Source organism: Sceloporus undulatus, chromosome 3 (genome assembly GCF_019175285.1).
Source record: "Sceloporus undulatus isolate JIND9_A2432 ecotype Alabama chromosome 3, SceUnd_v1.1, whole genome shotgun sequence".
Classification (NCBI taxonomy): Eukaryota; Metazoa; Chordata; class Lepidosauria; order Squamata; family Phrynosomatidae; genus Sceloporus; species Sceloporus undulatus.
In genome coordinates this window covers 157085059-157104204 of record NC_056524.1, presented here as the reverse complement: position 1 = coordinate 157104204, position 19146 = coordinate 157085059, and the positions used below count along the sequence as shown (strand labels likewise).

Below are 19146 nucleotides of genomic sequence, written 5' to 3'. Positions count from 1 at the left end.
GGGAGGTAACATCCTCATCCCATCACCTTAGTTAAACTTCTGAACTTTTGCCTGCTTCATTTGCTGGAAAAAAAAACGTGAGCTCCATATAAAGTCGCTGTTTAGTTTCCTCTAATGAGGAACACACACACACAAACACACAGACACACAGTCAGGCAGCCAGACAGCCAGGTCTATGAGGGACTGCTTAATTATCTGAGTGCAGTTCAGCTTGATAAAAAGAGAACCATGTTATTCACATACAGACATGCTTTTAGTTGGGGTAGGAGCACAGAAATGCATTCAGAAATACCAGTTCTCTTTCTTTCTCCATGATACAGCACTAACTAATCACACAGATTCAGTCCAACATGTTTGTATGTTGTATTTTTGTCTTACACAAAGGGGTTTCTTTTTCTGTTTCCTTGTCTTTTTAATAAAGGTTTTCTCTGTCTATTTACATTTGCATCATTGTGTCTGGTTAGTCTGGTGCAGCTAAGTAAACTTCAGTCATTTAAAACATTTTAAAAATGGATTTGTTTTCTTCAGCTTAGTTTACCAGCCATTATTCACTGAAAAGGCCAATTCTTGCCATATCTAGCACATCCAGGTTCTTGGTAGATCTTAAAGTTTCCCCATCAACTGCCCACTCCTTATATTTCTGATGTGGAGGTTGTTTGATTATTTTTAAATTTACAAAGCCAAAGCCAAAGATCAGAAAAGCCAAGATTCTACATGTCAAAAGAATACAACCAATTGATTTTTATGAAGTAGAAAATACCCAGTGTCAGGAGCTCCCTCATGGTGCCAAGGATCATAAAAGAACTTCCCTATGACTATAACCTCTAAATCACAGGAGGAAAGATTGCACAGATTTGTTACATAGTCCAAAAATTAAGAATACCGTGATCTAGGAGAACCACTAGTAATCTTGATAGCATGATTGCAAGAACCAAATCAAGTGTGCTGTCAATCCCATGCTCCAGGAGTGGCTATTGGATCCACCACTGTGGTAGTGCAAATCCATTTTTGATTCTTTTGTTACACCTCCAGAAGCTGCTCTGTATGGAACAGTAGCACTTCCAGGGACAGCCCTCATCCTTTCAGAGGTCCACCACCATGAGAGCTCCTGTCCAACTCAAAGTAGCTAAAGGAAGAATGACAGTAAAATCAATAAAAGATTTGCCACCCCTGCAAGAGGGGATCCACCTGCCATCCTTGTCTTGATCAGTGGAGCACAGCCCCATTAACATCTAACATTAACATCTAACCTCTGCGGCAAATGAGCACAGCTGTAGATCAATCATGCAACTGCTGCATCTAGACCTGACTCCAAAAACTCTAGGCTCCAAAGTAAACTGCCCTAAGTTGCCATCCTTTGGTATATTAAGGATGCCACCTTTCAAACCTGGAACAGGAGTATCCTCACCCTTCGACACATTAGCAGAGCAACATGTGTAAACCATCCAGTTTTTAGACAAATGTTTATTCCTATTAATAATTTTTCATTCAACAAATTAGAGCTGGAAATCAATGCAATCCAATATATTTCCTCACCTGAGAGTAGACCATGCTGAGCTGACAGTGAGTACAGAGGTATAGAATGGGTCTAGGACTCTGGTGCTGGGCCCTTTTCTATTCTATTGGCTTTTCAGAAAGTACATATGCCAATGCACATACATACACACCCCTACTGACCATGATCCTGTTTTTCTGCAGGTGGAACTATGCTATGTGTCTCCTTTCAACTCCCCATACACTAATCATTTAGCCGCTACAGTGTGCCTAAACACATACAGCCATTCAGTGGCTAGGAAGAGGGGCAGCGGGTAGGAGAAGTATCTGGCTGTGTCTCCATATTTATATACAAACCAGTTACATCATCTGCTGAGATCAACCAAGGTCTTTGGGAAGCCTCCATAAACTATATCATTTTATTTATTTGCTATGGGGACATTGCCAGACATTTGATGGTGCTGGTGGCTGCCATGTCAGTGGGTATTGTAAAATAACACTAGTTTTCAGGATGAACCTTAAAGGTGCTGAACTTATTTTGCAATTGCAGCTGTATGGACACATGCCAACAAACACACTGCAATATTTCACTGAGTTTATAAAGGAATCCAGAGCCAAAAACCAAAACTTAGTGCTGTAATTGCAGGAGAGGTAAAAGGAGCTTGAAAGTTCAGCACCTCTAATAGCTTATTTAAAGTGGTAGACTAAAACCTGGGACTGACTCTTTGCCCCACAGACATGGAAGCCATAAGCCATTAATGGCCCTAATGACCTTTTGCTGTGGAAATCAGGGTTTGAAGTGCCATGGAAAAATACCATGAGGGATTCATATTCAGACAGGAATTTAGATTCCTAAGTGGGTGTATAGGACCTAGTCTTGAGACTGACAGAAAAATTTGCAATGTGCGTGTCAGCATGTTGTGGGAGCATTTTCTTTTTAAAGTGGATTAAATAATAGAAGCTAGATTGCCTGGTACCATGGTATTTTTCTGCCATTACGATAGTAAGCTCTAGGTTTTTCCCTCTTTTACTTATCTGTATTTGTGTTGTTACAGTGCATTCAGATGGAAAAGACACGAGAGCTACTGGCTGCAGAGATAAAGAAGGAGCAGTATTGCAAGATGACATGGTTAAATCTGTTTCCCATTTGACCACAGACAATTAAGCAGGAACTGCCTGCTCACTTTAGGGGCAGAACAAGTCCTCTAACAAGCTTGTCATAACTGCAGCCATTGATTTTTGTTCTCACCAGGGGACATCCCAATCTATTTTATTTTGAATGTCAGAGGCTAATGGACGTTTTGCTTCTGACAGGTGTCCCTGTGCTCACTCCCTAGATGAATGGGCTTTTCTGTACTCTCTTATTGCCTATGATAAGCAAGCAGAGAGCAAGACAAAGTGTGTGGGGGGGGGGGGGGACCCTTTCACTTCAAGCTTGGTGCCTCTACAGAAAGAAGTGGGCTTCGAAGATGTGGCAGTCCTTGTGTCATCTCACAGTTGAAGCATCTGAGGTCTTTGGACAGGAATATGCTCCAGGATTTAGTCTGGAGCTGCCCAAAAGTGCCAAACCTATGTGGGGATAGAGGGTCCAGCTAGGACAACTTTTTTAAAGTTTAGCCTGTTTGTGGTTCTATATTTTGGGCTGGGATTCTGCAAGAGCACAGAAGGTGGGAATAAGCCTGAAAACCAGTTTTCTGACAGTGCCAATTTTCTTTTTCTCTTATTTTTAATGCAATTTTTAAAAGCTTTATGGCTGAATATATGAACTTTAAACTGGGTATTAGGGAATGGGGGACTGTGACCAAACAATATGTGAACTCACTTAATTCACATCATTTGGCTGCACATGTGCAGTGTTTGTTTCTTTTTTAAATAAATGGCTAGTGTATAGGAGAACCCTGCCAGATCAGGACAATGGTAAAAGAGAGACAGGGGCTTTAATCCCTTATCCCAGCTATGGTCTTTGTTAGACTGGAAAGAAGGAGAAACACTTGCTATTCCAATTGGAGTAAAGCTGTCATTCATGGCAAAGAGAAACAATGAAAGAGGGCAGCAAAGCTATGGAAGGTGCCAAACCTATTTTGAGAGCTCCTTCTAAGGACAGGCTGAAACCCAGACCAGATTGACCATCTCACTAAGATGACAGCCACCAGACAACACTATTTTATGAGAAGCAGAAGTTTCACCTCTGACTCTCTCCTTTATTGGCCCTTGACTTATCCCTGAGTTAGCCACCACCACTGACTGAAGAAGTCTCAGCTTGGCTTTACAGATTAAAACTTTGGATTTATAAATCTCTACTCCAAAAGGTAGACCTCTGCAAACAGAGGTTATGTTCTAAGCCTACTGCTGGGGACCTAACATTGCTCATTGCCAGTGCTTCCTCTGAGCCCAGTATTACAAAATGTATACCACAAACACAGTTTTGAAGCATCTTTTCCACAACACCCTTGACAAAACATCATTTAGAGGCATTGTGGGAAATTTAAAAGTGCCTAAACAGGCCCTGCTCAGAATGTTCCCTTGCCTATGCCCCATCCTTAAACCTGGAGCTAGCTCTGCCTGTAAAGTTTTAATTTTATAATGCTCCAACATATTACTCCTTCCTTTTGAATTATTCACCTCCTCAATTCATTGATTGATCTGTGTGTAGCCAGTAATACCTTGTGGAAATCAATAAGGTCTGTGAGTGTTGCATGCCGGTTGGGATCCACCCCTAAGAAGCTGTAGAAATCTCCAGAAGCATCCACAAGAAAATGTTTGAAACCACTCTGATGCCGATAGGAAAGTGCATATCCCCAGATTTTCTCACTGACCCGCACTAGGAAAGCTCCTTCAGACTTATTTATCAACAGCTCTTCTGCCTCTTGACGACTAATAATTCCTGCCAAAAGTGTGAGAGAGAGAGAGAGAGAGAGAGAGAGAGAGAGAGAGAAAGCAAAAACTGGATTAAGCAGCTATTGGTCTCAAGAGGACTTAAAAACAGATGTTCAGTCTATTAAATGGCAGGATTCAGGCATCACATGAAGCAAGCTGTAGCTTGCAAAAGCTTATAACAGATAAAATGCCTTACCTTTCAATCACCATTTTACACACACACACACACACACACACACACACACACACACACATCCTATTTGTCTACTAACCCTTTAAGAATCTCAGAGCCAGGGCAGGGCCATGGGTGGCCCAACCTGGATCTACACAGTATGTTCTCTTGGGATGACTGGTTGAGAATTTGACTAGCAGTACAGGAGATAAGAGGTTTTGCTCTGATAAGCAGGGAAAGGCAGAAAGCCAGGTACAGTTTGATGAGAGTTTTGGCATGTCAAGAGACTTCACATGGCCTGCCAATCAGAGGATGGTGTTTTACATCCTTTTTCTCTTCCGTGCTTCAGAAGGGTTCTGAGAACTCAACCTAAGTGCTTACAGTCTGTCACTTACTATACTAGGCCACAGCTTCAAGTTTCTGATTCAAGTCTTGGAAGCCCACAACTTTCCAGTAGGGAAATCCACTCTCCTGCTTTTTTATCATCTCTGTCTACCAATGAAAATAAGTATATATCTGAAATTGCTACCTCTGCCCTTAAAATGCAGAGTTTAAGAAGTACCAAATTATGAATCTGGGGCAGGCTTGAAGAGGTTTTGGCTCATGAAGCTGCGATGCAGGGTGGAGTTTCCCAGTCTCACCCACCAAGGTTCAGTTGGAGGCTCTGCTCCTTTGCTCTGTCCTATAATGGAGCAAATGGAAAGTATCTATGTCCAATCTATTGCAGGTTCGGAATAAGACCTTTACTATGTCTCAGGAGCACAAGACATTTTCCTTGCTTAGAGCTAAGGAAGGAATTTGGACAGATCAGCTGAGAAGGAGGGGTGTTTGTGCTTGTATATGTGTGTCTGTATGAATGCTATTATTGGGGGTGAATGTTGTGTGTGTGTGTCTCTGTGTATGAATGGAATATGTTTATGACGAGGGTTATGTATGAGAGAGAATATAGGGAATGTGTCTGCAGTGGCTCAACCCACTTTGAATCATTTTTCAAAATTATTTGTTCCTGTAAGGAATAATGAATAATATAATCAGTTTTCTCCTTGCTTTGAGAATGTCTTTAAAAGGTCCAGTTTTCAAAGATGTTCTAGCAGAAGGGAAAAAAATATTCCCTTACCAGACTAACGTGTGAGAACATAGCCACTGACAGCAATCCTCACTTGGCTTCCCCCTTTCCTCTCCATCCAACACTGCTATGTAATGGCCAAAGAGATAAAGCCAAGCAAGGATCTGCATAAATTGTTATGTCAGAAAACAGATGTCTATGATAATTGTCACACAGCTTCCCTTCATCCTGCTCCCCTTAATGGCAATGGAAGAATAGGCAGGTTGCAGGCGTGATGAACCAAGCAAGGATTGCTGGTAGCAGTGGTGATCTTCACTCAGCTTCCCTCCACCCCACCTGGCTCTTCCCCTGATATGGTCACATAGTGGCTTCTGGAAGAGGGATACCAAGCAAGGATTGCTATATGTAGTGACATCCCTGCTTGACTTGCACCTGCCCTCTTTCCCTGACACAGCCATGGAGGGGCTGCTAGGAGGGTGACAAGCAGAATAAATGCCATTGATGGCTATTATTCATTCAGCCCACAGCACTTCTTTCCACAAAGAAATGACCCCATCCAGCCACCCCAAAATACACTCTTGGTGCCATGGGAAGCATTTTTGCCATATTTTAACACCCCAGGGGAGACCTTTTTTAAAAAAATTACAGGAGGTGAGCTAAAATCATTCCCAGTTTCCTTTTGGTTTTGATAAAAGCTTCTCCTGGCCTAAATTGGCCCTGGGGGCACAAAATATGATGAAAATACCCCACATCCACTAGAAGGCATCTGGGACAAGAAATGTTGACATGTGAGGATCTTGATGGCCACAAAAACAGTCCCAGGAGATGCATGCTTCACTTTGCCCACTTCTGTTGTAGTGGCCAGTGGGAGGGCAGAGATGCAACCAAGTAAGGATCATTGCAGAGTGATAGAGGCATTATCAGGGACTTTCTGGTGCTCTTATGAAGATCCAGGAAGAGGGTAGCATTGTCATGTTCTGGCTATTGAAACAGCTATATTCCTCAGTTGCCCCACCCTCCAAGTATCACTGCATTGCCATGTGGAGGCAGGAAAAAGGGGGTCCTGGCCTAGGGTGGGTAGAAATGGGCCATTTGTAGATCTATTTAGAATCATAGAATCGTAGAGTTGGAAGAGACCACAAGGGCCATCTGGTCCAACCCCCTGCCATGCAGGAAATCCCAATCAAAGCATACCCGACAGATTTGTAGATTGGGGGGATGAAAAGGGGCCTTCAGGAGGACTTTCTTTTCATCAGAGTTACTGAAGAAGCATTCAAGAAGTCACTTTCTGCCTACCCATCCCAATTCCTCAAATAGTTTCCCATCCATATTGAATGATAGCCTAACCCACCGCTGCCTCCAGTGTCTCAATCCAGAGGTAAATTGAACCTGGGACCCCAAATGATTCTTCAACTTTGAAGAATCCCTCATCTGTGCTATTAGGTACTTTGGACATGGATAAGTAGAGGTCTTCTGAATATGCAGCAACTGCAAACTACAGCAAGATTTAGTATCAGATTAATTCAAATTGTTTTACCCTTTGCTCTACCATGAGAGAAATCCAAAACCAGTCCTCATAGTGTATGTACATGTAGAATTACTAGATGAAGGACCAGTCAAAGCAGATAATTATCAAACATTTGAGAAGTGTACGGGAAATATTTAGGTCTGCATAATTCTGGTTGCACATTTGTAGTACAGGAACAACAGACAAATATAGACTTGCCCATATGACACTCATGATGTGAAGCTTCATCATTAGATTCTAATGTAGTGTGCCATTCACCAAGAAAACTCATTCCATAATTAAGCTCTTGGATTTCATGTCCCTGACTTTTTAGCATTTGGCTTATCTCACTCTGAAAATGCAAATATGAGAGTTAATATGGCTGGCAAGACTTCTGCCTTCAACTCATGGTCAACATCTTCCTCTGTTAAGGAAAAAAACCCAGAACAATAACATAGGTTTGTTCTTAATTCAGAATGTCCCATTGGCTAAAGTATTGCAATCACTTCAAAGAGAGCTCCTGAGATTTTTGCAGTGATTGGCATTTTCACTAGCAACCTTGTGATTCTCTATTAGTGATGTTCTCCTTCAGGTGCCTTTATATGTCTATCAAGCAAACTGTGTTAGAGCAACCTAAAATGTTGCTTGCACAGGGTAAGTATCAAACAGCTTTTAGAATCATAGATACTAGACAGGACTTAAATAGTTCCAAGGGTGGTTTAGTTTAAAAACTTCGTGCTGAAAACTGCTGTCTATATTGCACTATATAACTGACAGTTCGCTGTGCTAAAATGTATCAACTATATTTGCCTGTGGATAGTTTGAACCCTACCTTTAAAGCAATGAGTAGAGAAGGCTGTGCAAAGATTACTCGGGGAGCTGCAATTTTTTGAGAGCACAATGCTGGCCAGAATGTAGACCATGTGTGTGTGTGTGTGTGTGTGTCAGAGAGAGAAAGAGAGAGAGAGATTGAAAGTGGGATGCAAATATAGAACTTTATCGCACGGGCCCTGGAACAGTCCTGTTGTGTTCTAACAGGGGATGTGATGAGAATGGGAGACGGCAAAGAATGCATCTTACCACACAGGGAGAATGCTGCCGCCAGTGCCAGACATTTCCATCATGTTCTGGATGCATCCCAGAGGGGGTGATTTTCTGGAATGCTTGAGAAGCATTCCTGAAAATCACCTCTTGGGGAACATATTCAGAACGCATGTCTGGGAATGTATATTGGCGGCGGAAGCATTCTCCCTGTGCTGTAAGATGCATTCTATGGCACCTCCCATCCCCATCATGTCCCCTTTTAGAACGCAACAGGCCCATTCCAGGGCATGTGTGATAAAATCCTTAGAGTTAAGAGAACAGTTAATGTCCTTTCTCCAAGGAATTCAAGTGTGCAGAGTGTGGCCACCATTTTAAATAGTGGGTCTGAGGAGGGGGCAAACAATGGTGGTGAACTGCTGGATGAGAAAACTATGTCACACAGCCTGTCCTATGTCTCCTATGTCCTGGCTACCCTCAGGAGTTGTGCACAATGGACATCATCACACTGGGACAGGATAGGAACAGGATCATTCCCCCATCCTTATCCCATCCATGACCCGAGTGAAAATGATTGCACAAATCACTTTCACATGAAAGCGGGTTGAAACGTACTTTCAGCTGTCAGCTGAAAGCGCTTTCAGCAATCATGGTAATAACAGGTTCTTCTGTTAATACAACAGACTACAAATGACAGGAGATAGCACTTTCAGCTGATGGCTGAAAGCGCTTTTCAGCCTGCTTTTATGTGAAAGTGATTCATGCAATCACTTTTACTCATGCTTCCTGGGCGGCTGAATGAAGGGTTCAGTGAAAGTGATTCACACATTACTTTCATTGGTGCTTCCCTGCTGGGTCAGTGCTGGTCATGTGTGAAAATTCTTCCTGTGATCTGGCAGGAAGGAGGGGACAATGATGTTCCATCCTTCATATGATAATCTCCAGTGCTGTCTTGTCAACAAAGCTGAAGAAAAATTCAACTGCCAGTCCAGTTTGATTCTATACATGGAATGGAGGTATGTCTTTTGCCTCAAGAAGCAAAATGTCTGAGGCCAGAAAACACTATTTATGGCTAAATGGTGATTTGAGCCTGAATGGCACCAACTCAAATGCAAGACTTTACCCATGACACCACACTGGCTCTCTAACTTTTACTAATGTCATTCTTTTCAGGATGCTGTCAAGACTGACAATGAACTGAGTGATCATACTTCCATACTGGATTGTAAACTGGAACCTGTCTATAGAAAGGAAAACTAAATTGACAGCCATCCAACTTTTCATTGGCCATTATCAGGAGACAAACACCAACAGATGTGGTCAAAATCTGGTTGCTTTATTCCAAACAAGCTGTTCGTCTCCTCCCAAATCCCCAATGCCAGAAGAAAAAATGCTTCAAGCTTCAGCACACACACTTTCCTATTAGAGCATAGCCCCCCACCCCCAGAAAAAAAGCTGAATTTACTCTTTCTTTTGTTCTTCCTTCTGTTCATTTGGCAGGGGAAAGCATATTCTGATACTGTCAAGATCAAGAATTACCATCTCTTTTTCCTCTAGTCAGGCCTACCCACCTCTCTGTTTTAATATAATGTCTACCAGTCATTTGTCACGCAAGTGTTAATGAGAGCAATAGAAATCTTAACCTTCTTGCTTCACAAAAGTACTGTACTGTTCTCATGACAACAAGAAAGCAAACAGCGAGGAAGGGAAACTCATAAAAGTAATGCTGCTCACTTCAGAATGGCTACTGAAAAATAAACAACATCTGTGGAAAGCCTCCTTGAATAATCCAAACAGTTTGAATTCAAATTAAGTGTTCTGGCTTCCAATCTCTCTATTCTGAGACTTCCTGATTTTTTAGGGTGTTCCTAGTTAGGATACTCCTTTATCTGTGGAGATCTGCAGCACTAATCTTTCCCCTTCTATTGTTGCTAATACTTTTTAAAATCCCTTTATTAAAAAACAAATAAAAAGCTATATATTGTTTGGCTTTTATTAGGTACTAAGCTGTTAACTGGATGTTAATTTTGTCCTGCCAATTTTTATAAATTGTGTATTCCTCCCCGAGAGGACTATTTTATCACTCCATAAAATCCTTTGTTAGTCATCCTACAAGAATCTCTGGTTTGAGTGTTGTATTGCAACTTTGGAGACCACAGTTTGATTCTCTGCTCAGCCATGAAACTCACTACCACATGCTCTCAGCATCAGGGGAAGGCAATGATAAACCTCTGAACAAATCTAGTCAAAAAACCCCACACATGATAGGTTCACCTTGGGGTTGCCATAAGTTGGGAACACAACACCAACAACAATCTTTGGTCCTACAGACACCCTAAAATGTGTAAACATTTAAATTGTTTAAAAGCCAGAAAGAGTGCATTCATTTTAAAAGTTAAGCAGAAAGTGATTTGGGCTTCATTTACACTTTTGTAGTAAAAGTTATCTCCAGCTGAGTGTGCTTACAGCTGCTGCCCTTTAAATTATGAATTGTACTTGAGTTTTAATGGTAAAACAGCAGAATCCAGGAAACTGGAAAGAGCAATTCCCTTCTCCCCTTTAAAAAAATAATTACCCCCATCCACAGACACATAAACCTTAACAATTCCCCCTTTCCCCCCTAGAGTTCCTCTTGCACCCTCAGACACTGCTTGAGATGGCAGGCTTTCATTTAATGGAGATAGCTGCAGGAAGAAGGGAGGAAATTGTCATTGTTACAGGCAGCACAATATTGAATTTACTCCTTCATTTATTGTTTGTTAAAACTAGAAGAACAAAAGTCTGTTTCTTATGTTGCTAGGAATATGTAGTTCTTCAGTTACTAGCCCACAAGAAAAGGTTTAGAAGAGATCTGCTAAGCTTTGGGAGCAATTCCAGAGCCTCACTGTCCAAAGCGACCATGTCAGACCAACCCCAGTTCCTGAACAAGGTTATTCTCATTGTTAATATAATACCACTACACTAGAACACACATAACTATTAGCAGACCAAAACAACACCCACACACACACATCATTATAAAAATTAATTGGGGAAAAATGAATACTGAAAAAATAATTTCAGGCCAACAGGTTGAGGTGTGCACCACGTGAGGTGTGTAAGTGGGTCAGACTTTGCAATACTGAGATAAAGTGATAGTATAGATAGACTTTGTGTACAATGGCAGCTGATGGTTTCCATGGATTTTTTATTAGCAAACAAATATTTATATACAAATAAAACAAATAAAACAGGACAAACATAAACACACATTAAAAAAGCTACTAACATAGATAGATAGATAGATAGATAGATAGATAGATAGATAGATAGATAGATAGATTTAAATTTACAGCGCTTTATAAATAAAGGTTAATAATAATAATAATAATAATAATAGACACACAATCTCTCAATCGCTTACAGAAAAATCTAAAAATAAATTCCCTGGTTGAGATCACCTTGTAGTAAATTAGTATTCTTGAGTCTTTCTCTATGTCACTTTTTATTTTTGAGAACTTCTAAATCTACTTCGCATGATCCTCCTGTAATTGAAATAGTTTTAACCTTGCTCATTCTTTTTGGTTCACTATAAAATTAATGCCTGCTAAACCATAACTGGCTCTATACCAATAATTTACTCTAACACATTTATTAATTTGAATCATATTTCTGGCTCTCGAGAGGGGAATGGTTTCTAATTATCGAGGTTTATTTCATGTATATTAAAGTCAGTTACCATATTTTCTTATCAGGCACCATTCGTCTTCTATTTTTTCCATTGTTCTGTTTTGGATTAAAGTTGTTAATTTATCCAGGTTCATCATCTTCCATACTTTGACCATCCATTCTTTGATGTCTGGTATTTCTCTTTTTTCCCAATATTTAGCATGGATTGTCCTTGCTGGTGTTATTAAGTACAGAATTACGCACCCAAATTTCCTCTCTTTCTCCTTATCCAGATTGGAAATCATATTCAACAAATAAAATACAGCTTTGAATGGGAGCTGGAACTGGAATATATCTGCTAGAGTTTTATGGATATCTTTCCAAAAAGTTGCGGCCAGGTTGCATTCCCTCCACATGAGGTAGAATGCCTGTGCATCATCTTTAAAAGGTTTTCTTTAAGGTCTTGACAAAGGGTAAATCTATTTGTACACTTCCGGGTCCCCCCCCCCCCCCATTCTCTAAGTTTCAATTTCTTGGTGGGTTTTTCGGGGCTATGTGGCCATGTTCTAGAAGATTTTCTTCCTGATGTTTCGCCAGCATCTGTGGCTGGCATCTTCAGAGAATGCCGGCCATGAAAGCCTTCAACTTCACATTTCAATTTCTTCTTTCATCTTGGGACCATTTATTAATTACATGTTTGACTGTTTCTTGCTCTAGATTTCTTTCACTGAGGGCCTTATAATATTTTGCAATATGGTGTTCTTTCCCATCTGTCATGACGATGTCTATTTCAGTTTTGTTACCTTCAAATCCCTCTGTTTTTGTGTCTAAATTAAATCTATTGCAAATATAGGAACCCATGATGTACCGTTCCTTCTGCTTCTAGTTGTTCTTTTGATTTCATTTTGAATTCGGTATTTCTGTCTTTAGTTATTTTTGCTTCCAGTAGATCTTGATATCTTATTCATAATTTACTATCTCTTTTTGTTCTGCTCATTAGAGTTTCTTGATAAGAGATCCAAAGTGGGATTTTTCTATAAAATATCTTTTTAATTTTTAGTCAAACCTGGAGTAATGCACTTCTTACATAGTGGTGTATACAGATTTTATTCTCCTTGAGTTTATTGTAGCCCATAAAAGCATGAAGTCCAAATTTTATATTATCTTTTTCTAAACTCAAGAGTTTTTCATTCTTCAGGTTGATCCAATCCTCAAGCCAATTTATGGAACAAGCATAGTAGTACTTTTTTAAATCTGACAAGGTCAAACCTGTTCTATCTTTTGAATCTATCATACTGGACCATCTAAATCTTGGTTTTTTACATTTGCCAAAAAAAATTGCTATTTCTTTCTTCCATAACTTAAAATGTTTCTTATTGTAAATTATTGGAATGTTTTGAAAAAGATACATACATTTCGGTAAGATACTCAATATAACTAGCAATACTATCCCTAAAAGAGATATCTGTAATTTGGACCAATTAAACAATCTTAATATTTCTTTCCACATTTTGCTATAATTGTTTTCGAAGAGGTCTGTGTTACTTTTTATTATGGTTATTCTTAGGTATTTTACTTTTTTCAATCTTAAATCCTATCTTTTACTTTACATCTTCTTCTTTCTTGGGAATGTTTATAGTCAGGACTGCCGTTTTATCTTGATTAACACAGAGACCTGGAAGTTGTCCATATTCCTTTGGAATAAACAATAATTTCTCAATACTTTTTAATGGGTCTTCCAAGAAGCAAACTGCATCATCTGCAAAAGCTTTGAGTTTATGAGTATATCCTTTGGTCTTAATATCTTGGATATTAATTTTGATTAATTTTGATGAGTAAAATCTCCAGGGTCATTATGAATAATAATGGGGAAATCGGGCATCCCTGTCTAGTTTTTACCCTAATTCTTTTCAGTTGTTTTGCTAAGTATTTATTCTTCCTACTGCTTCTTCATTGATCTCCTCTTCTGATTAACTTTCATTAATGTCTTCTGAGTTTTCATCGGTTTTTTGATCTAGCATGTCCAGATTCATTGTCTTTTCTTTTCTTAGTGATGTTAATTACTCTTCTTCTTTTTCTTCTTCCCCGATATTGTTATTTCCCTGCTGTTCTTCTTTCTCTTTTTTTTGGCCAAGCTTTACAATGAGTTGTTTGGTTGGGTCCTGCCCTATCTTCTGATTGTGTCTTTCTGCTTAATTTCTTCTCCATTTCTTTAGCCTTGTCAAAATTATCTATCTTATATCTTTTCTGATTCCAGATAAATGACAATCCTTGAATACTTTCCCACCTATAGTCTATTTTCTTTCTTTTAAAAAGTTGAGTTAAAAGTTTATATTTTTGTCTTTCCATCATAATCGATGGGGGATGTCTTTTAAAAAATTTAATTCATTGTTTTCTATCCATAGGTTAAACTCAGAGCTTTTTGAATAATTAGATCTTTTGTTCTTGTTCTTGTAAAATGCATTACTATGTCTCTCGCCACTTTCTTTTCTTTTGCATAGCTTGAGTGATAGGGTAGCCTATAAAATTTTCCATAGGTGTCACAATCCTGCTAAACAAGTATTCATTTGATATTTCAAGAAGTCCTCTCAGGTTCATACTTTTTTCTCTATGTCTTAATTCATTCGTCAGTTCACTTATTCTTTGCTGTTCTTGCTTTTGTATTATTTCTCTTGATGTCTTTTCCAAAGATTTTGTTTACTCTTTCCACTCTTCCGTTTGTGTATTAAGTACTTCTGAAGATAGCGTTTCCATTTTCTTTCTAAAATTGACCAATTCTTTTTTCAAATCCTTTCTTATTTCTGGCCTTGTTTCTTTTATCTCCTCTCTTAGCTCTTGTCTCATTTATTTGGATTCATCTTCCCGACAAATATCTTTGATTTCCTGTCTTAATTTACATATTTCTTTCAGTAAAATTGCATTGGAATCCATTGCTTCAAGTGGTTCTTCTGATGAGTGTCTTCTTTGTACTAGTGTTTGAATCTTGGATTGTGTCCATCCTTTTTCCCCGAGGCCATTTTGCATAATCTAAATTGATTATATATTCTATAGTCAAACAGATCAGTAATGATAACAGATAACAGATAATCTTCCAATATGTAAACAGAAACTTAATATTACAAACAGCCTTATCATTGATTTTAAACAAAAAGTCTATTCATTGTCAATATTTATAATCCAGAACCGCCTCAATATAAATGAAATACTATATAGCTATTACTCACTAGTGTAAATTCAATACTTAACAGAGGTCTAGTTGATATTCTATATCATGCAATCAAACAGGTTGGCAACAGTAATATACATTCTTCCAATAAATCAGTGAAGACTTAATGTTGTGTGCTACCCTAAACAAAATGGCTGTTCATCATCAGTATTTTAAACAAAATGGCTAATCATCATCAATATTTATTAACTGAAACCATCCCAATATAAATGAGGTACTAAATATCTATTGCTCACTAGATTCAATACTCAGTGGAGTCTAGGTGGTATTCAGTATATTAATTCAGTACTCAGCAAAGGTCTCCATGGAATTTAATAAATCAAATGATATAAAATTATACAAAAATTAAGCCCTGTATTTCTAGCTCTGTATTAAATGATAATTAACTTGACTATTACAGATTTTGTTCTATTTCTCCACTACTATTCCAAATTTATATCTTCATTGTTTTAATTTGAATTTTTGTAAAATATATTCAGTAACTCATAGATCGCTCATAAATTATTTAATTTATATTAACCAACCCAACTCACTTTAAATTTATACAGTGGCTCTTCTTATCCACTGAAGTTTGGTTCCAGGATCCTCCATCAATAACAAAATCCATGAATGCTCAAGTACCATTAAATACAATGGCATAGCAAAATGGTGTCCCTTATATAAAATGGCAAAATCAAGGTTTGCTATTTGGAATTTATACTTTTTTGAATACTTTCAAGCTGTGGATGCTTGAATCTGTGGATTAAAAAAATCAGTGGATAAGGAGGGCCAATTGTACCCTTCAACAGATATATTCAGTTTGAATAGATCTGCAAATAAGTTCTATTATTTTCTCTATTAAATTGTGTAAATGTTTGGTTGTATTTCGCAATATTTATTGAATATTCCTTTCACTGCAGTATCACTTTTTTATTTCTATATTGTAGTTTATGTTTTCTTGGTTTTGCAACTCACTGTTCAGAGTCCACCCTTGCTTTTTAATTTTCTTTATTTCTTTTGACCTCTATTTGAGTTTTCAGTCCTTGCTAGTCCTTTCCAGTTCTTCTCTTTTCTCCAAAAACTACTGTTCTTTTCTTTTTCTGATTCTGCTTCTCTTTCTGCTTCTCCTCCTCATTCTTACTCTTTTACTTCTCCTTTGTTCCTTCTTGGCTTGTATACTTCATTCCAACTTTTGTATCACCCAAGATTCCATTTTTCAAGATTACCAAAGTCACTGTTATTGATCACCTTTTCAGTCCTGCTCAGCCTCTTTTCTTCCCCACTCCAGCTCCATTTCCCAAAGTGCTAGCTCTCTATCTGATCCCAAATCTCCAACACACCATCCTGTTTAAGCTTAGTCCTTACTCAGTTGTCTCAGACTCCAGACCTCTAATCATGGCTGTCTCTCCTTCTCCTTTTATTTACTTTTATTCTCTCCTCCTGAGCTCCTTAATTTCTCTTCACTCTCTACATAAACACCACTTTCCTTGCTCCTTCCTATAGCTCTCTCTGTGCTGTATTACTGCTTTCTCTGCTACTCTCAGTTTGCTCTATTTTCTTTTACTGCCTCTTTACATCAGTTATTCTGCTTTACGGCTTGCTTTATATATTTTTTTCTCCACCCTTTCATGTGAACTCTCTCTGCCTTTTTGTAAATAGGAGTTCATTCAAGCAGGAGAGCACAGTAAGGTTTAGTCTCAACCACTTATTCCAGGCATTTTGATGAAAAAGTAATTTTGTTCAGATGTAAGTAGAGTGAGGGTGCCAACAAGCTGTCCACAGGCAGTGGCATTTAAGAGCTGAGGAAGCTCTTTGACCTCCAGGGTCTTCTTGGGTCACGACAGAGGTATTTTTCTATGGCCACCAAAGATAACCCTTCCGCCAAACCCCATTTCCTCCAAGCCCCTTGTTTCTCCTCTTCCCAGAGGAAAAGTTAAGATGGAGAGATTGATGTTATTGTTGTTGTTACTCTCCCATTTCCAGCCCATTAATGCACAAAAGGTCAGGAGTGACTCTTACACCCAACCTCTCATGGCACTGCCTCACCGGAGGTTAATGACTTCTGTGTTAATAGGCTGGTAAATCTGCTCTGGGTTTTAGTCAAACTTTAAATAAACTATCCAATGTGCTGCATCCTGTCCCCAAATAGGCTCAGCACCTTGGATAGCTCTTTCTGAACTAAAACCCAGAACTGAGGGGCTCGACAGACTGCCCCAAAAGGGTGGGCTTGAGCCACCCATTTTTGCTCCCGAGGGACACCACAGCAGCCAAACTATGCAGTGTCCCTCCACACCAAAAAGAACCTGGAAAAACTGGGTTCTTTTAAGCGTGCATGGCTGATGCAATGAGTGCACCATTGGCGCACTGTTGTGCATCAATGATGCAAGAGCGGTGCCGTGACGTGCAGATGCTGTGCCACACTTGCGTCATCATGGTGGTCCCAATGGGGACAGGAGGCCGCCATGATGGCTGTGTCTGTACATTTAAACAGCCATGTCTCAATGCAATGGAATTCTGGGATTTGTAGTTTTGTGAGACAACCTTATCTGCCAGAGAGTTCTACAAACTACAGATCCCAGGATTTCATAGGATGGAGCCATGACCATTAAAGCAGTGTCAAACTGCATTAATTCTGCAGTGTGGAAGCAGCTTATATTGTGTTATAGATGAATGCAAATTTAAGCCTAGTTCCCCCTGATCCAAGTCTAGCATTCTATGAATGGCTATGGCTAAAAATATTGCAGTTCTTCCATTGTTTAACTTGAAACATCAGGAGTGGAGAGGCAGAAAGAAAAAATATTGAAAAGTAGTGCAAAGTAAATTAAAGACAGCTGGCCCTGGAAACTAAACTGCTTGGGGGATTCACCATCTGCTGGTACTGAGGGCTCAATTCACAGAATCAATGGTAAAAACAGCACCAGGCATGCTTGTACTGCTGGTAGCAAAAGCACAATTTGCAGCTAAGAACAAGAGATAAGGATTAACTGACATGAATAAAAAGTAAAAGAAAACAAATCCTCTCAGGGGGTCAAATGTATAAATTAGAGAGAAAGAGAATGCAGAAGAAATTTACTAGCTATCTTTTCAAAGATAACTTTAGAAGTTCTCAAAATGGGAAACAGATCTCTAACCAGAGACATTGACAGTTTCTGGTGATGAGTGTTTTGTAAATTACTCTTGGACACATACCAAGCTGTACAAGGATCAAACGGGTCCAGGATGGTGTCCATATGTGTTGGAATACATATCCTATAACCTGCAATTATCATAGCCAACACATCTGAGAGGAACTAGGCTAGAGAAGGATGGATCAGATGTTAAATGCTGTGACAACATTTATTGTCTTTTGTTGTTGTTGTGTGTTCCTTCAAGTTGTTTCTGACTTATGACGACTCTAAGGTAAACCTATCATGGGGTTTTCTTGGCAAGATTTGCCACTGCCTTCCCCTGAGGTTGAGAGCATTTGACTTGCCAAGGTCATTCAGTGGGTTTTGTGTCCAAGTGGGAATTGAACTCTGGTCTCCGGAGTCATAAGCCAACACTCAAACCACTATGTATATCTACTTTCCTTTTTAAATGACAAGTGTGGCATTATGAAGAGATCAGAATTAGAACTCAGGCCCAAAGAGTTTATTACCACAATGCTAGAGTAGTGATTTGAGCATTAGACTATGACTTGGAAGACCATGGCTCAATTTCCCACTCAGCCATGAAACCCACTGGGTGACCTGAGGCAAGTTACACTCTCTCATCTTCAGAGGATGGTAATAGCAAAACCCCTCTAAAGAAACTTACCAAGAAAACCCCATGAAAGGTTCACCTTAACATAGTCATAAGTCAGAAACTACTTGAAGGCACACAATAACAAAAAACAACCACAGCAAAAGTCACAAAGCAGTGCCTCTTAGTAGAATAAGCAGCATCTTATTCTTTTTGTAATAAAGGCAAAAAATTAAGAACAATTTAGACACAATCACTTTTTTCTTTAAATGTGTCTCATTATACAATTAATGTGCGACATTCCCCTACCACCACCATTCACTGTGATGTCATGGCATAATGGGTATCAGCTCATCTGACAGCTGAATACACTGTCTGAATTTTAAAAAGCATTAAAGACCAACCTCTTCTGGCAA

The 19146-nt window shown here is 39.1% G+C and overlaps 1 protein-coding gene across 2 annotated transcripts in view; it reads right to left on the bottom strand.

Annotated features, from left to right (window-relative positions):
* The window catches only part of SH2D4B (SH2 domain containing 4B), a 133220-nt gene that overhangs the window by 1540 nt on the left and 112534 nt on the right, over positions 1 to 19146 (bottom strand). For both annotated transcript variants that reach the window (XM_042460889.1, XM_042460890.1), the window contains exon 7: positions 4158 to 4378. In XM_042460889.1, coding sequence (XP_042316823.1) covers positions 4158 to 4378 — 221 coding nt within the window. The remainder of the gene's footprint in view (positions 1 to 4157; positions 4379 to 19146) is intronic.